Below are 19,291 nucleotides of genomic sequence, written 5' to 3'. Positions count from 1 at the left end.
ACCTCACTGACTATATCCTTGATGAAGATATTGAACAGTGCTTGTCCTAGTACAGACTCCTGAGAAACATCACTTGTCACCCATCTCCACCCTTTGTATGTGATCATCCATCCAATTCCTTATCCGCTGGACAGTCCAGCAATCAAATTTGTATCTGTCTCCTTTACAGGACCCTGGGGTGTATTAGGAGGAGTGTGTCCAGCAGATCAAGGGAGGTTCTCCTCTGTCTCTACTCTGCCCTGCTGAGACCTCATCTTGAATACTGTGTTCATTTTTGGGCTCCCCAGTTGAAGAGGGACAGGGATCTGCTGGAGAGGGTCCAGCAGAGAGTTACAAGGATGATGAGGGGACTGGAGGGCATGGCTTATGAGGAGAGGCTGATGGACCTGGGGCTGCTTAGTCTTGAGAAAAGAAGACTTAGAGGGGATTTGATAAATGTTTATAAGTATCTGAAGGCTGCCAGGAGTGGGGGGACAGGCTCTGCTCACTGCTCCCTGGGATATAACAAAAAGCAATGGTGTAAGTTGCAGCAAAAGAGGCTCTGCCTCAACACAAGGGGGAACTTCTTTACCGTAAGGGTCACAGAGCACTGGAACAGGCTCCCCAGAGTGGTTGTGGAGTCTCCTTCTCTGGAGCCTTTCAAGGCCTGTCTGGATGTGTTCCTCTGTGATCTGTGTTAGATAGTACTGTCCTGCTCTGGCAGGGGGGTTGGACTCGATGATCTCCTTGGGTCCCTTCCAACCCCTGATATCCTGTGATCCCATGAGTCCAGATAGATGACATCTGTTGGTCTTCCTTTGTCCACTGATGTAGTTACACCATTGTAGAAAGACACTGTTTGTCAGACAGGACTGCCCTAAGTGAAGCCATGTTGGCTGTCTCAAATCACTTCCTTGTTCTCCATGTGCTTTATCATAGCTTGTAGGAGGATCTGTTCCATCATCTTCCCACAGAGATGAGTATGACAGGCCAGTAATTTCCAGGGTCCTCTTTTTCACTTATTTTGAAAATGAGTGTCATGTTTCCCTCCTTCCAGTCACCAGAAACTCCACCTAACTGCCAGGAACTTTTCAAATATTATGGAGAGTGGCTTTGCAACTACATCTTCCAATTCCTTCAGAACTCTGTGATGCCTGTCATCAGGTCACATAGATTTATGTAAGCTGAGGTTCCTCAGGTGGTCCTGAACATGACCTTCCTTTACAATGAGAGGGATTTTACCTCACTGGTCCTCATCTAGTGATGCTTCTGCTATTTATGGCTTGCATTTTTATGCCTCTGCAGCGGTAACTGTGTGTGGAAACATCTCATACTGGGATTCTTAAACCTGAAATCCCAAGCATGACTACAGTTTTATTGCTTTTTATCTGACTGCATATTTCTGCTCTATAAAAAGAGCACATAAGTTCTAGTGTCATGGTTAGTCTGACATGAGGAGTATATTTGAACAGTGCTTTGGTCCATGATTAACAAGGGCATGATATATCAGTGTCTCAAGGTGACTGGACTTGAAGCCAAAGATTCAAGGGCTCTCTTGCCACTAGTGTGCCCACATGACTTCCAAAGAAGTTGGTGCTCCCTCTTGTGTAGTCTCTGTGCCTGTCTGTCCTTATTTGCTCACAGTTTTGGGGCTTTGGATAAGCAGGACCCAAAAAAACATCAGTTCCTGAAGATGGTACCCTGAGTGGAATTAAACTGTTTGGTTTTAGATGTGCAAGTTTCTCAGGAAATTTGCAGCCATAAATGCAGATGCCAAGTTACTGTACCAAGCTTTTCCACAAATGACTGTTTAGATACAAATGCAGAGAGCCTGGAGTCTGGTGGCACTTCAGCCCAGTGGCCACCTGCTCTCACTTGATTTTTTTCCAGTGCAGGAGAGGTCTATAGATAGCACAAGCAATTAATTACAATTATTGACAGCAACATGGAGACTTTTTGGATGAAATTTGAGGTACTGTGCTACCTGTGAAGCTACATTTCATATTCTGTCCTGGCCAAGGCTGTGGCTGGAGAGTTAAAAGGAGAGGAAATTGCTATCTGGGATGCCAGCTGAAGGCTTCTAGAGGACATTTTGCATGATACAGCATTTTAATTGACATAACTCCTGCCAGGAAGGAGGCAGGAGGAGGGTTACTGAGATTGGAAACAGTTAAAATGATGCTTAAACTTCCCTAACAGGTGCTGCATGTGACAGAGTGTGTGGTCTTCCTGAACTGGACTGGCTTTCCCTATAAATGGGAAAGTGCAACATGAGTTGTTTGAGTGCATGCACATGCATGAACAATGATTTTATGGCATATTAAGAACCGTTTGGTTTGTGGCTCTTCAGATGCGTCCTAAACTCTTGTTTTATGACGACTTTAGCAGAGCAGTCCAATTTCCAAGATGTGCTTCTAAAGCAAGGCTGAAGGTTGTATCTGGTTTTTATTAACTATATTACAAGCTAAAAAGAAAACAAGCTGCAGACAGCTGACAGCAATGTGGGCTCTCAAAGTGTTTCATTAAAAAACAATCATTCTCAGGGGTATGGAGGCAGAGTTCAAGATCTTTTTGTTTTCTGGAAGCCATTTTGCTTGTCTGGGAGAGGAAAGTAACCTGTCAGTCTTTGAAATTCCCTGGACTTCAAATGGAACTCAGTTAATTGTGAAATCTAACCATGTTTTATTTAGTTTGTTCCTGGACAGAATAAGTGGCTTTGTCATACCTTGCAAGCTACTGACAGAGAAGCTTTCTGGTAGTGTATATAAAAATATCCTGTGGTTGTATGTCAAAACTTCACAACTGCAAGTGAGGAATTACAACGAGGGTGGACTAATTGTTTAGCTTGGCATAGGGTTGTGGAGATTCTCTTTAACTGTGTCTGAGTGCTTTTGTGAAGAAAGGACTCAAACTGAGTTTGGAGGTAAAGTTTCAATAGAGAAATTTGCAGGATCTCTGCAGGAGACAAAAGTAGTTACTGAGCACAGGTTGATTGTCAGTCCCTTGAGAGGAGCATTATAAAACATCTAGCCTGGCCAGAGATAGGCAATTGGAAAAGAAAAACTCTAGAAGAACCCTGGGCCTTTTAAAAAAAGTCTTTACTGTGTATGGCTCCACTACTACTGAAATCTATTTCCCCTGGAGTCACATTTCACTGGAGTGTGTCTCTCCTAATAGTGCTGTTGTTTAGCAGTCAGAACTGAAAAGACAACCAACTCCATGCATTTAAGCTGAAAACATGTTCCACCTTCTAATGCACTTGAAGACAGTTCTGTGGTGCAAATCAGTAAAACTTGCTTTGGTGAACATCTGTAAACAAATGATAGATGGAAATTATTTTGATCAATACTTAAGCAAGGATGGGAAAGCAAAGAAAAAGAAACCCACAAACTGAATGCTGGAAAGAAAAAGGTAGAGTTCTAATTTGTTGAGGGTTTTTTGAGTGTGGTTTGGCAGCCTGAATTCCCCTGTCCAGATCTGGACTGCCATAGACTGTAATTTGTTTCCTGTCATTAAAATTTAATTTCAAATATGCAGTAATTGTTTTAAAAAATCTGCACAAAAATGTAATGGCCAAATTAGGGACTGAAGTCTTTACAAACACAGAATCATAGAATCAACCAGGTTGGAAGAGACCTCCAAGATCAGCCAGGCCAACCTAGCACCAAGCACTAGCCAGTCAACTAGACCATGGCACTAAGTGCCTCATCCAGGCTTTTCTTGAACACCTCCAGGGATGGTGCCTCCACCACCTCCCTGGGCAGCCCATTCCAATGCCAATCACTCTCTCTGGCAAAAAATTCCTCCTAACATCCAGCCTAGACCTCCCCTGGCACAACTTGAGACTGTGTCCCCTTGTTCTGTGGCTGGTTTGGCATGGTGAGGTTGCTTTACAGCTTTTCCTCTCTGTCATGGCTTGAGCTGAACCTGCTGCTTTTATTCATACCGTGGTTATGCCATGCCAGTTTCAAAAACGAAAGTACTGGCTGGAAAAAACTCTAATGGGGCTTGAAGTTCAGATTGTAACATGGGAGATGAGAGGCTTCCTGTTTGGGTTACTGCTTCTGCGTTCTGGGGTTTTGTGTGTTGTCTTCTCAAATGGGATGACAGTGGGACAAGGTGGGATGGGGGAGTAGTTTTCTAGCTTGGGCTTTCAGCTCGCTTGCTTCTGCCTGCTGCTGCTTTGTGCTGTGCTTTTTCTGCAAACAGACTAAGGTAATTATGCATTGCACCATGATTTTCTGATTTTGATCAGTAACTCTATTCCTGTCTCACTTTTGTGTGTGTGCATCCCAAGTTTTTGTGTGGTACTTTTCCCTCACTTCGGTGTTGGGAAAACAGAAACAGAGAAGTTAACCTGCTGGGGTTTTTTGACCCATTTTGTTCTGATTTAAAACATTACACTCTCTTAAATCCTGACTACTAAGTTTGGCTGAAGACATGGCATGCATTTGCCATTGTTGTCTTGATGTTTGGAAACACTTGAGAACTGATGCAAGTACTTTGCAAGGAACTATTTTTTTTCTTTAGTACTGAGGAGAAAGCTCAGATTCTTGGACTTATTGCCATTACAATAAACACTGACTTTTGGGCTAAAGTTCAGTGAGAAAACAGGCTACTGCTCATGGCTCGTGTCTTAAATTGCATGGCTACTTGCTGCTATCAGTAAGATTGCTGCATGTAGTGCTTGGTTGTTACTCCAAGTGTCAAAGACTTTGTGGTGCTAGTTCAAACTTTAAAAGAATCAAAACCTTTGGAAGGTATGGGGGATCTTCACCAATGTGTCACACCTCTGTGCACCCTGTCCCAGCATTTCAGGGTCTTTGTTAGAGCCTTCACTTGTGAAGCATTATGGACTGATTGTGTTCCTGCAGGCAAGCAAGTACCTCATTCTAAAAGTCAAGTGGGGTATTCCCCTCTTCTCTGTTTGTGCTGGCCCAGGTCTTCAGGGAGAGCCAGCAGTACATGTGGTTCCTATTAGTTCAGAAAACAGAAACATCTGGAAAGATGTGAATGACTTACTGGCTCAGTTTAGCAGCAAAGAAGCTTGTGATAGATCATTCTGGGCAGATATGTACTGCTGAGTTATGTACTGAGGCAGGGAGAAAATGTACATAAGTCACACAAAATCCAGCTCAAACCAGCAGGAGATGGACAGTACTGGCTCTCCTATATGGCCTTCCCCTCTTCCTGTCTCTGAGGATGACTTCTAAAGGAAAATGAAGAATGGAATGCCTTTTTCATCCATGGGAGTGGAGCAGCACTGAGAAAAGGCACTCCCCAGGGACAGCAGTGAGTTTCCCATAGGAGTTTAATTTCAAGAGAAAAGAAACCAGTGGTGAACATACCATTTTCTATGCATTTGCTGTAAAAAAAAAGCTGAAGGATAAAGCCTGTAGTCTGGTGGGTAGTTACTATTATTGTGAAGGCAGAACGACTTAGACTGGCTCCAAGAGGCCCTGCTTGAGGAAGAGATTGAATGAGTTGATCTCCAGAGGTCCCTTCCCATCACAACCAGTTTGTGATTCTGTAACATCAGGTAGCTGACTGGAGTTAGACTGCAACATGACCTGGGGAAATCAGTGTGTCTTATTTCATCAATCCTTAAGGAAATGTGTCCCACTAGTGCTTAAAGTATTGCTTTTTCTAATCTCACTGGACCACTGAAGGTGTTCTGCAGCTTGATATGCTTGTTTCTAAGCAGGGCAGACCCAAGGATCTGTCTCTAGCATACAGTAGTAGGAGAAGTAAGGAAGGGACATCAATCACCTAAAGGATAGGTGGAGATGGAAGAGCCAGATGGGATGAATTGCCCTCTGCAAGGCCCTGTGTGTATTCCTCAACTGCAACATGTGGTCCCTTGAATACCTGGGGAAGCTATTGTACCTAGAGCTGGGCAAATTATCAACAGCTGCTCATGTTCTTCTCCCTCATTTTCCTTCTCTTCTATGTGATGAAGCATTTCTTTCTGTTTGGTCTGGTCTGTTATTTTAACATTTCTCCTTGTCTGCTGTTGTCTCGGTTCTAATTTAAATTCCCAGAGACTCTAATATTAAATTTGATAGAACCAATAACAATTTGTGGAGTGCCCTTCCCTCTCCTCCCTCCTTTCCCTAAAGAAAGGGGTTAGAAGTAGAGAGGAAAGGTAAGCACACCCAAATACATCAATCTCACTCGATCTGGAAGTTAAAAAGAAAAAGAAGTTTAACAATAACTTTAAAAGGTATCTGAGGTAGGGAAGTTTGCAAAAGGTATAGGGAAGGGAAAAATAGCAAAAATACAAAATGTGTAAATACAACCTGAGTTTGTGATGGTGGCTTTGTCTGCCTCGTGGGTGATGGCTACGTGGTATGGTGGTATGCAGGGAGCGGAGTGATGCAGAGAGATATGCAGAGAGCAGTGAAGAGAGAGAGAGAGGAACAGGAATTATCCCTGCTTTTATGGGACAGGAAGGGGGGAGTGGGCTAACCATCACCGTGGTGTTCAGACTCACCCCTGAGGAGGGGTCAAGACCCTTAGGGTCAGGTTCAGGGTTACTTCCCCTGGAGTGTTAACCCTATACAGCTGTGTTCTCCCTCTCACTTCTGAGCTGTCTCAGTTTTCCCTTGTGAGAACTGAGGAAGGGAGTAGCTATTTTGTTTTTGGTAGTGCTAAAATGGAGTATAAAGATTTACTTGTTATCCTCTTTTATCTAGCTACAGCCTTATTATACATCATAGAATCATAGAATCAACCAGGTTGGAAGAGACCTCGAAGATCATCCAGTCCAACCTATCCCCACTGTAATTGTCTTAGGAGTTGTTTCCTTTGTCCGAATTGATGTATGTTCTAGATTTTGTTCCCCTTGTAAGCAGCTGGGGAAAGCACTAGGTGAACTTCTGTTAGACTCGGTACATCATGCTGCGTTGCAAAATAGAGCTGCAATTGACTTTCTGTTATTGATGCATGGACATGGATGTGAGGAGTTTGAGGGAATGTGTTGTATGAATCAGTCTGACCATTCAGTTGCAATACACAAGTGCATTCAAGGACTTGAAGATGGACTCTTGCATCATAAAGAAGATGCCAGATGGCTTGATGGGTTAAATGATGGAGTCTCACAGGATGGGTTTTGTCTTTAGTTAAAACAGGGATTGTTGTACTTCTTTTAACTGTCAGTGTTCTCCTAATGCTGCCCTGCCTGATTGGCCTGCTGCAAAGGGCCCTGCAGAGAATCTATCAGTCTGTGCTTGTGGCACAAAAACAAAGGTTGGGAGTTGTGGGAACCGAGGAAGGGAGCCAGCTAGAGCTCATCCCTGTGTACCCTTGATGCAAGATTAGGGTTAGAAACATGGTAAACTGGTATGCTCACCTTGTGTAACACTGGTACAGAAGCATAGTAAATTTAGAACAAAGAACTTAAAGTAGTCTGTGCCAAGATAGCCAACACCTTGCTGTTATCCAATAAGAATGTTAAAAACAGTATTTTATCCAACCACTGTATTCCATAACTGGTAGAGTTACCACAGTTTCTAGAACAGCAGATAAAAAGACTGCTGCTGTAGTAACAAATGGCTTCATCTTCAACTACTATATCCACATATTCTTGTGTTGCTGTTATTTTGTCCATCACTAATATATACAGTGACATCCCTATATTTATCCCTTCATCCATAGAGTCTTCTTTGCTACTGAGCCTAAAGAACTACTGCTTTTATTAGCATATGATCAGTTCTCGATGGCTTTCCCCAAAAGGCAGGGAGGTGCCCATTAAGAAAAAGGAAAGTAAAATGCATATGACTTGAGTTCAGTGAAGTAACTGACTAGAATTCTTTCAGCAGCTAAAGCTGTGTGTATTTCAGGAAAGTACTTGAATAAAAGACAGGAATGGCAAATCCTCAAGGAGGAACTTGCTTGGAATGACATGAAATCATTGACTGTATATGAACAGAAAGACGTTGGAAGCTGTGTTACCTGGATCTTTTCTAGGGAAAATATTGCAGTCTAATCAGGATACAGTTTGGGGGCCACTTAATTTATTGACTTTTCATAAATCATAGAATAGTCCAGGCTGGAAGGGACCTCCAAAGGTCATCCAGCCCCCAAAATCCAAAGTCCAAATCCTAGAAGAAAGCACTTGTTCTCTTGAGAACAAGTTTACTGTCAGTATCTAATCCTATTCTGCTTTCACAGTTTCAGTCACTCAGAAAATTGATGGAGCATTTATTTATTCCAAGAATTTCCCTAAAAGTTTCTGTTCTGCTACATAGCTCTGTGTTTTTAGAAAAGAAAATTACTGTCTGCACTTACCTCTGGGAACAGGCAAGAGCTACTTATTAAGCAGGAAAGTATCCTACTATGTCAGAGATAGCTTGTGAAGACAAGAAAGGATTTCTTCTGGCTTTCATTACAGATACATGAAACAGTGTTTTATAGTGAACACCTTGCCAGCCAAATTCTCTAAATTCTGGCTCTGCTGATGACTCCAAGAAAATTGGTGCCTTATTAGTGAATGCACAGGATACTATTGTCAGTGTGCAGTAGATGGGTGTGCGCAGATGCTAAGTATCTTCATCTTACCGCCAGCAGCAGTAGGGTTGGGTTCTTTTGCACAGAGTTGCAGTTGAAGTATAATGTTACTGAAGGATCTTATAATTATCTGGGGAACCTTCTTCATTTAGATAGTTATCTAAATGGGATTTTTTTTGCTTCCCTCCTTTATGGCAGTTAATTCTTGTTTAATTTTATTAAACATTTTCTGTGGTGTTTCTGACCAAAGTCCATTGTCAGATCTGTCCTCTGTTCACTATGTTTGCCACATATGTGGAAAATGCAGGCTTGGCAGGCAGAATGTTGGACACCTGAAAGAAGGAATGCTTATCCAGAGAAAGCTGGTGGAAAACATTTCCCTTTTGTTCCTATGCCACCTGGAAGGGTTGCCCAGAAAGCTTCCCTGCAGGACATACTGTTCTGTAGAGTAGGTACAGCTCTTCCTGGCTTCTGCCAGGAAGAGAAAGATTAATGTAGTTATGTCTTGGGACAAGTTGCAGCACGACTCTGTGTCTCAGTAGCTATATACACAAATGAAGGGAAGGAAAAAGGAGGTTTGTAACAATCAGACAAAGATTAATTTTGGAATCTCATTTTTTCATTAAGGTAATCATTGTGAAGATTGAGTTTAATTTCTGGTGGGCTTTATCTTAAATGCTGCTTTCTTACAGGGAACAAGGGTGTTTTACACCACATCTCCACTTCAGTTATCATAAGTAGTCCAAATAAGTCAAAGGTGTTCTGTTATTCTTAGAACAGAAAACATTATTATGTGAAACCCCATTTGTTACCATGAGAGGATCAAAAGCCTGTTTCTGCCTGGTAACTGTCACACTCTTAACAGATAATCAAGTTGGGAGAAGGGGAGATTCTGGAAATAAAGTCTGTTCTTGTAGAACTGTCCTTGCCAAGGAAAGATGATCAATCACTGAAAATATACCCACAATATTGAGGATAAAAGCAGTTCTGAAGCATCCTGCAGTGTACATACCATTCTTTCCCTAGGGGATGCTGAACAACCCTAGATATGATGGAAGATGTGACTGTAGAGCATGGAAATATCCAGCTCTGCTACAAATCCTTCCCATTTCAGCTTGCTCTAGTACATGACACTGACTCACTCTGAACAGATCCTCTAGACCAGCAGTGTTTTCATTTGCTGTTGTGCCTTCTCCTTCCAGGAAAATGTCACCACAATGTGTTTAGACTGGCACAGCTGGGCTGTCTTTTTCACAGAATCACAGGATATTAAAGGCTGAAAGGGACCTCTGAAGATCATCTAATACAACCCCCCCTGCTAGAGCAAGACCACCTAGAGCAGGTCACACAGGAACACATCCAGGCAGGTTTTGAATGCCTCCAGAGGAGATTCCACAACCTCTCTGGGCAGCCTGTTCCAGTGCTCTGTCACCCAACAGTCTATGTTTACATGTTGTCCCCAGGTACTGGGGATGCTGAGGCCAGGGGTGCTGTGGCTTTAGAGAGCCTGCTGTTCTTTTTCTCGTGTTTGCTACCTCCCATATCTATTACTTTAGCTAACAGGCAGTGAGGAGTTAGTATTTGGACATCCTTTGTTTGTCCAAAGTTTTCAGGAAGATAATTTCTCATTCTACCTTCAGTCTGGTGTGAAGGTAGGGTTTGGTCCAGGTGCTCTCAGTTAGATGTTCCACACTGTTGAGATGACTGCACCTTTTTAATAGAGTGTGGATTCTTATCACCTAAATTCTGACACACTGTGTGTACAAGCAATATAAACCAATCACCTCTTTGCCTAAAAATCAGAGACCCTGCACACAGTTCCTCCCTAGCTGGAATCTTCCTACATGTCAGAAATAGATTTCCTCTGCTAGTACTCAGTCATGGCAGTAAGTATCTCCTGTGTAGCTCTACAGTCAGTTTATGCATCTTTAGTCAGTCCACAGGCATCCAGCATAGATAGAGCATAGGGAACTGAGACTTTTGTTGTATTTTTTGTTTGCAGACTGGATCAAGATCTGCACTAAGTATTCAAGGACAAGGGAACAATAAAAAGCAATGAAATTTTTGGTTAGTGGAGCTGCCTGAAAAGTTGGTAAAAATCCCCAAAGGAGGGCTATCAAAGCATCAGCTCAGCCATCTTAAGTGCTCCAGGCTGTTTGTGCTTATCACTGAACTTGTTTTGACTTGACAGTTAAGTGATTTGGCCTGGTGTGAGTACAAGTGACAGGAACATGAAAAAACTCATCTGCAAAGATGCTGTTGAAACTTGAATCTGTCTTGCACACCATACACCAATGTAACATCACTTTCCAGAACCCAGACCTTTTTCTTCATTCATGAGAAAGATAGATCCATCTTCAGCATTATGTCAACTTCAACAGATGAGAGGTCTGAGTAACATTTAACCAAGCAAAGATTCAGCAAAGGCAAATGTTAACTTTCCATGGCTAATTCCTCAACCTTTCTCAGGCAAAATGTAAGCTCACAATTGACCAAGCCTCTGGTTGCTGGATAGTCTGAACCAATTTCCTACAAAGAGATCAATGCATCAGTCCCTGCCACTCACAAAAACATTACTGGGTCTGGTGCAAAACTAGTCAGAATTTGTTGTTATGAATTAGCATTTAGTTGCACTGTGCCATGACTATGCTGGTACTGTTAGCTGTTGCACGGATGCTTGACTGCTTTTTGACCCCCTCCTCCCTGCATCTTGCTAGCAGCCTTGTTCCTCACTGTTACGTAAATGCTACTTATTTCAGTACTGAAACAGTACTGACCCCTGTTGAAGACAGCAAGTTCAGCTATTGGCTTCACAAGAAATGCTACTGTAGACATGCACAGCATAAACATGTTCCATACCAGCTCTGCTAGCTCAGCCTGCTTGATTCCCACCCTTAATATAGAGGGGGTGATCTGACAGCTACTGGGTTTGCAAGACCATATGCTTGCTCTAAATTCTTCCTGTACTTCCTCTGTTGTGATTTTTTGTTTGGTTGGTTTTCTGTTTGGGGTTTTTTTGTATGTGTGGGGTGGGGTTTTTTTTTAATCCTTTATTTCAACTTAAATGGTACTAAAATTCTGGTAGACAGACTAAGTGCATGTGTGCATGCATAAACAGAGAAAGCATGATGACATGGCTCTCCTGACACGCTGAAACCACTACAAGCTGAGCAGGAAGATTTTAAAGGAAAAACCTTGTCTTGAATACAGCTGCTTAAATGCTTTGAACTTCATTTCATGAAGAGCAACATGTATTTATCTAGTATTGCTATGGTGATACCCAGTCACGGGCTGATGAGGGAGGCAGTGACAACACAAACACAAAATCTCCTAAGATGGTCATGATTTGCTGTTAAATGACCTTGCATCATTTTGAAAAGGATATTTTTTTTCTAACAACTGCTCCAATGAAACAGATGGAAAATTGAAATCAAGAATTTTTAAAATATAGCAATCAAGCCAATTTTCTGAGCTAATCTTAAGAAATTTTCTTGACATTTGGTACTGGCTTCTGTGGCTGATCAGAAACTTCTGATTCCCTACTCAACTGCTATCAATAATAGTGATCTCAGAAAAAAAATCTCTTCAAGAACGCCTTCTTCATGCTAGTTTCTGAGTGCATCAGCACTGCAATTTGCAGCACAAACATATATAAAAATGTGCCTATCAACACTGAAGAGGGAGTGTAGACTTCAGCTGTAGACAGCTGGTGAAGAAAGAAAATACCTAGAAACTGACAGGGTGGCAGCATCTCTTGACTGTATGAAGTCGCTCTTGGCTGAACACGGATGACAAGGTGTAAACAAGAGATGGGCTGAGATGGGCTGGATGAAGAAAAACCTTCAAATCTAGAAATGAGAAGACAGTGAAAAGTACATTAACAAATACCTACAATATTTTCCAAATCAGTAATACTTTTATTTTGATGTTAGAAAGCCACAAAGTAAGAAAAGGCAGTGTAAGAGTAATTTTATTCAGTATTTTGGTAACACAATGGTACATCTCAAAATGACCATAGAAGTTAGCCTGCTGAACAACTGCATACATTCCAAGTGGGTGCTGATAAAGTTGAGTAACTTCAGCTATACAGTCTGTAACCCCCTAACAGACATGAGCAGAGAATGGACATTGTATTAGTAGCCAATGCATAGTTAAGGCTTTTGGAAGAGCACAAAATTGCCAAAGGATTTTTTTGTTAAAACATGAATTGGTGATCTTTGCATTTAGAGTAATTATTCAGCTGGAAGTTACATCCTAGATATTGCTTTTCACAGGTGTAGGCTAAGTTCTGGGATGTCACAAACCTGTTCATAACTTGGAAAAAATACCTGAGGTTGTTCCTTGTACATGTAACAGAAAACTAATTCAGATATTTCAAAACGGGAGAGAGATGCCTTATGAAGTCAGAGACCTTAAACAGGTACATTGCTATTGTGTGTGGTTACACAGCAGTACTTTTAGGCTTGATTCAGGATTTTAAAATCTGTAGCAAAGCTTCTACTTGATAAGATCAGGACTGAGTTGTTAACACAGCTCTTCCCATTGCTGGGATGAATTCTGTCACTGCTGCCAACATTACTAAGCCTGGCCATCTTTCATAAGACCCAGTGCAAATCTTCACTTGCATCTCAGCTGAACTATGTTACTGTGTAGTACTGCAACCCCTACTTTTCTAGCTCTACTAATACCTTATTTAGCTCTAGGCTGAACAGGGCAAGTCCTGTTAGGTGCTTTCATTTCTAATGCATTTCATATGTAATTGAAGGCGATCTGCAGCTCCAAAGAAGTGTCCAAGACTTTTCCAAGTCAGAGCTGTTTGCTTTTTAGAGAAATACATGCAGCTTTGTGTACACAAATATTATCCAGACATTCAAAGCCATAAAGTCTCATGCCTGTGTTTTAAAATAATAGTTGGGGGGGGGGCTTTGTTGGGTTGTGTCCTTTGCCTCACTGAAATTTTACAAGTGATTTTTCATCAGTTCATAGGTACAGTAATAGGGATATGTAATGTCTGTTTTTCTTCTGAGACTTTGTTGAAACAGGTCATACTAAAGTACATAGCTGACTTTTGGATATATCATTTAACTCAACAGAGCAACTAGTCAGGAGGTGTATATTTGCTGTACACTTTACTCAAGGCGTGCAACATTAAAGTTTGAATGTAAACCCCCTGAATTCCCACTTCTAAATAACTCAGCCCATCTGAGGTTTACTGGACTTTGCTATGTGCCTAGGGATGGGGGTATTAACTCTTTACTAGAGAAAACCAAAGTTCAGCTATACCTTTATAAAACTTTCTAATTCAAATATCTACTTTGTTCATGAATGCGCTATTGAACAGATCAGCACATGGTTTGTATCACCCTAGCCATTTGGTGACATGAAGTCTGATCTTCCAATACTTAATGAGAAGTTCCTGTATCAGGACATCCTGTTCATTCTCACAGAAAATACTAATTTTATTTTCAAATGTGCTTAGAAGCAAATCTGGTTTGTTTGCAGTCATTTATGTAAACACTTTGGAATGCTAGAGGCAAGACACTGCAATTTTACCAAAAATCAGTTGAACATTTGTTATTGAGGCATTAATGCACATTCCAGCAGTCCAGATACAGGAGCTGCTAAATGGGTATGCAAGTTTGCAGTAGAGTCAACTGAGGCAGGCTGCTCTGAGCAACACTGCACCCTGCCCCCCGTTATTTCCCCCTCCTGTTTTAAACAAGAGATTTCACTTTGGGATGTGGAGTCACTGAAGGCAACGTGAGAATTAAGGCACAGTGCATGGAGAAACAGAAAAGACTGTACAAACACTCTCTGAAAATGCTCCAATCAGACAATAGATAAAAAGCACTTTACAATGGCAACTAGCTAGAAAAGGCTTACTTTCAAGTTGCATATGTTTTATCATTTAATATATTAAATTATTCCCCTGGCTCTCCTTCTAGAATCAAAGAGAGGACTGAATTATACCTTGTGTAGTTTTCCTTCCCACTCTTGCAATTTGAAATATTGGCTATTAAAAAAAATCACCAGAATAAACTATAAGTTATTTAAGTCTAAAAAGAGAGAGAGGGATTGTTTTTAGATGCAAGGTTTGTTGCTTAGGCATTTGCTGACAGATGATTTTCACTGGCTGCTTTCTCTGCTTGCAGTCTTTGAACAGCCTGATCAAGCAAATCCATAGTATCTCTAAGTGTAACATTCAAGGTAAATGGCTTAGGTTTAATGGTCAACCCATAGGTAAAGTCCATTTTAGGGTCCTCATTTGGATTAGCAGTAAAATTGCACTGATGCACCAGTATGGAGGTAAACAGAAACAGCTGCACTTTGGATAACTCCTCTCCAATACACCGACGTTTTCCTAATGAGAAAATCATCACACTACTAGTAAGATCTTTATTGATGAATCCATTCTCATCCAGGAATCTTGTTGGATCAAAATCCTCTGGGTTGGACCACTTTGCTGGATCATGGTTCACTGACCACTGATTAATAAAAATCACTGTGTCCTTGGGAATGAGGTAGCCCATTATGAAAGTGTTGGTTGTGGTGGCATGTGGGATAGTAACAGGCACAAAGCTGCTGAAACGCATGGATTCATACAAGAAAGCCATGATGTAGGGCAAGTGAGGCTGATCTTCAGCACACGGCAGACGGTCTCTTCCAACAATCCTATCCACTTCTTCTTGCATTTTAGCCTGCACATTCGGATACCTGTCACAGAATCACAGAATTGTCAGGGCTGGAAGGGATCTCAAGGATCATCTAGCTCAAACACCCCCTGCCACGGGCAGGGACACTTTCCACTAGATCAAGCTGCCCAGAGCCACATCCAGCCTGGCCTTAAAAAAACACTCAGGGATGAGGCTTCCACCACCTCCCTGGGCAACCTGTTCCAGTCTCTCACCACCCTTATGGTGAAGGACTTCTTCCTAATGTCTAATATATCCTTCTCTAGCTTGGATCCATTCACCTTAGTCCTATCACTACCCAACACCATAAAAAGTCCCTCATCAGATTTCTTCTAGGCCCCCTTCAAATTCTAGAAGGCTACAATGAGGTCTCCTCAGAACCTTCTCCAAACCAAATAACCCAAACTCTCTCTCTGTCCTAGTAGGAGGAGTGCTCCAGCCCTCTGATCATCCTCGTGGCCTTTCTGCGGACACATTCTAGCATGTCCAGATCTTTCTTGTAATAGGGGTTCCAGCACTGGACACAGTACTCCAGATGAGGTCTCATAAGAGCAGTGTAGAGAGAGAGAACTACCTCTCTTGATCTGCTAGCCACACTTGTCTTGATGCAGCCTGGCATATGTTTAGTTTTCTGGGCTGCAAGTGTACACTGGCAGCTCATATTGAGCTCTTCATCCACCAGCATGTGTACATACATAGTACTTCAAATACTTTTTGCTGAAAACATTTTTTTACAGAAACTCACCCTTACCCTAAACAATGCCATCTGAGTAAACTTTAAATACATTTAAAAAACATGTAGACCCTCAAGAGAAAAACCCAAACTTCCCATGCAATGGTGTAATTTTGGATTTGTTCAGTTTTCTCTTTACTATCACATGTAACATTCTTAAGGAAACAAAAACTAAATTAAAAAGTGCTGAAACTGAACATTCCCATCCAATTTTTCAGTTTCATTCTAAAACTAAAATCACTTGTCTCCTCTAAATATTGGGCCTTTTGTGGGAAAAAGAATTTGGGTTTACAGCTCTGAACGTGATTTCTAAAAGTTAGCATAGTGTTTGCTATCATTTAGACCTACAGAAGGTTTGCAGGTCTTTAAACTGAATAAAAGCTCTGCTAATAATGGTCAGAATGGCTTTATGAACATCCCACTCTAGGTGGGATCATTATCAAAATATATTATCTTTCTAATGTCTTTTAGGGTAGCTGTCTTGACGTTTGGAAGACCACACAGTAACCAAAAAGATCAATACATTTTGCTTAATTTGTTTTGCTTGTCTAAAAGCATGCATTCCTCCAAGAAGCCTTTATTTCCTTTCAGTTTGGCTTCCGTGCCCTTGCTTTTTCCTGCTGCAGCAAATCTGCATGCCAAATCTAGGAAGTGGAGAGAAACCCAACAAGTTGTGTTGCACGTTGGGCATCACAACCTTAGCCTACAGTGTTAAATACCAGCCTGTTTTTCAACTCGCAGTGGCACAGATGATGTTTGCATAAGCCTACAACTTACGCAGACGACGAAAGAAAAAGCCAGGGCTGGCAAGAAAAACAGCGTTATGCTGCCTTGTGTTAAACCACCTGCCCTAGCTGATGTTTTCTCCCTGGAAGAGCTGGTGCCAGGGCAGGGCATGAAAGGGGGGTGCTTGCACCCGCTGGCTGCCCAGCAGCTCGGCCTTTCCCCTAGTCACGCAATGGCAATAAAGGCACACACACTGCTGGTAAATCAACATAATAGCGGGTTTGTACACCGGTGCACGAACTCTTTATCTCGCTCAGCTTAAGCAGTTGTTATCCTGTTCCTGTGATCTCCTTGATCTTGACCTGGTAAAACTGTTACTTTCGGGTTTTATTCGGCTGCCTTTTGCCAGGCTCTCTTAATGCACTATTACTCAACCGCCCAAGTCGGTTTTGGTTGTGTCTGCGTTTAGCTTTGCTGTTATATGTATTTTGTTTTGGATTGTTATTTTGTTTTGGTTTGTTTGTTTCTTTCTTTCTCATTGCTTCTGGCAGGTTTTCTAGTTTCCGTGCTAGTTAATCAGGAACCGCTACGTTAACCCGGCACACGGGCCGCCCGGTCCCTCACACCCTCGCCCCAGCGATGGGCTCCTGGCGGCGCCGCTCCCCTAGCTCTCCCCGGGGCGGACGGCACTGACACCTGTTGGGGCCGGCTTTTACCGCCGAGGGAGCTTTCGCCGTGGCGATTGTACCCGCGCAGCGCCATTTAAACAGGGGTTCCCGCAAGGCCGGCGCCCCAGCGACACCCACCTGATGAGGAAGATGAGGAGCCACTGCAGGGCGGTGGAGAGGGTGTCCTGGCTGGCGCCGAAGATGTCGGTGACGGTGGCGGGCACGTGTTCGAGCTGCAGCCGCGGCTGCTCCCGCTGCAGCCGGATAAAGGCGTCCATCATGTCGCGAGGGGCGGCCCCCGGGCGCAGGCTGCGCTGGTGCTGCAGAAACTTGCCGCGGACGAAGCCGTAGAAGTCGCGGTTGAGGTCGCGGAAGGCGCGGTAAGCGGCGCGCACGGGGCTGGGGAAGCGCTGGAGCCAGGGCAGCGCGTCCACCAAGCTGCCGGCGCCCACCGCCCGCCCGAACTGCTCGTTACGCCCCACGAGGCGCAGGAACTCGCCGTCGCCGTGGCTGTAGCGGCGGCCGAAGCACAGAGCGCTCATTACGTTGGCCACGGCCACCACCAGGACCCGCGAGGGGTCGAAGAAGGCGCCGCCGGCGCTGTCGCGCACCAGCAGCGCCACCAGCGCCCGCGCTTCGCCCACCAGGTGCCGCTCCAGCAGGCGGCGGGTGGCGGGGCTGCCGGTGGAGAAGGCGCGCACCGTGGCGTGCGCCGCCCGGCGGTGCAGCTTCCACAACTCCGAGTAGCCGCCGAAGGCCAGGCTGAGCCCGCCTGACACCAGCCGAAAGGAGGGGAACGGCGGGCGGCCGGCGAAGGCGGCCCCCTGGCGGACAAGAGCCTGGCGAATAGCCCGCTCCCCGTTCAGCACCACCACGGGCCAGCGCCCCAGGCGCAACTGGAAGACGGCGCCGTAGGTGCTGGCCAGGCGGGCGAAGGAAAGATGTGGGGCACTGCCCAGCTGCGCCGCGTTGCCGATCAAGGGCCAGGGAAAAGGGCCCGGCGGCGCCCGGCGCTCGCTCTGCCGCCGGCGCTGCTGCTGCAGGAAGACCTTAACCAGGTGGATGACAGCGAGCAGGCAGAGGAGGAGCAGCAGGGAGCTTTGCAGGGGCGGGATGCCGCGTAGGGCTTCCCCGAGCATCTCGAGGGCCATGCTGCAAGAGAAAGGGGAAGGCAAATCAGCGGGCGGCGACCCTGTGGGCAAGCTCCTCGTCGCCCGCAGGCAAGGAGAGGTCCGGGCAGGCTAAGAGACGCGCGCTGGCGTGGCGCAGGGCAGCGCCAGCAGCCGTGTTGGTACTCCGGGTCCGGTGCGTTCTTGCTATGCGCTTCTGTGCCTAAAGCCTTCCTGTGTCCTGCGCGAAACAGAAGGGATACTCGACAGGGAAGAGACAATCGCTCAATAAAGGATGAAAATCATATTTGGCGGCGAGGCCGCTGCTCTGTACCCTCCCGCCAGGGAAAGTTTGCAGCTCGGGACCCAGAAGGTCACGGCACAGAGAGGCAGAAGGGGAGCCAGGGGGATGCTCTCCCCGGACGAGTCTCCGCAGACGCGGGCGGCCGCTGTGCGCTGGAGACAGGTTCATCCCTACGCTGCACATCGCTGCTCCCCGGGGGAAAGGTGCCAACCAAAACCACGCTCCGTGCTCAGCCATCGGAGCTTCCCGCTGCTCCAAAGAGGAACCCTCCGCACGTAGCGACGGAGCTCCCCGATTCCCAAGTCTTTCCCTCCTCTCCCCGCACCCTCGTGCCCGTTGGGGCAGCGCATGCTGACGACCGGCGGCGCCGGGGATGCGCTGCGAAGGGTCCCTGAGCTCCCGGCGTGGCAGAGCTGACTGGTCCTGCTTCCCAATCCCGTGCCCGGAGACCACCCACTCCTACCGTTTGCTCCAGCCTTTCTAAAGCGGCGAGATGAAGGAGGGATGAAATAAACGGCTACATTGGGCGCCCGTAGCAGAACTGACCTGTTGCACGCTGCTTGCTTCCGAGA

At 44.6% G+C, this 19,291-nt stretch overlaps 1 protein-coding gene across 1 annotated transcript; it reads right to left on the bottom strand.

Moving 5' to 3' along the window:
* Positions 1–14,161: 14,161 nt before the first annotated feature.
* On the bottom strand, positions 14,162–18,457 carry LOC135183324 (cytochrome P450 1B1). Its single transcript, XM_064158218.1, has 2 exons — positions 17,445–18,457; positions 14,162–15,201 (listed from the first exon to the last, which is right to left on the bottom strand). The coding sequence occupies exons 1-2, from the start codon at positions 18,455–18,457 to the stop codon at positions 14,589–14,591; spliced, it is 1,626 nt and encodes a 541-aa protein (XP_064014288.1). The 3' UTR covers positions 14,162–14,588.
* Positions 18,458–19,291: the final 834 nt, after the last annotated feature.

The sequence above is a fragment of the Pogoniulus pusillus genome, chromosome 18 (genome assembly GCF_015220805.1).
Source record: "Pogoniulus pusillus isolate bPogPus1 chromosome 18, bPogPus1.pri, whole genome shotgun sequence".
Taxonomy (NCBI): domain Eukaryota; kingdom Metazoa; phylum Chordata; class Aves; order Piciformes; family Lybiidae; genus Pogoniulus; species Pogoniulus pusillus.
This window is presented reverse-complemented; position numbering and strand designations above follow the sequence as displayed.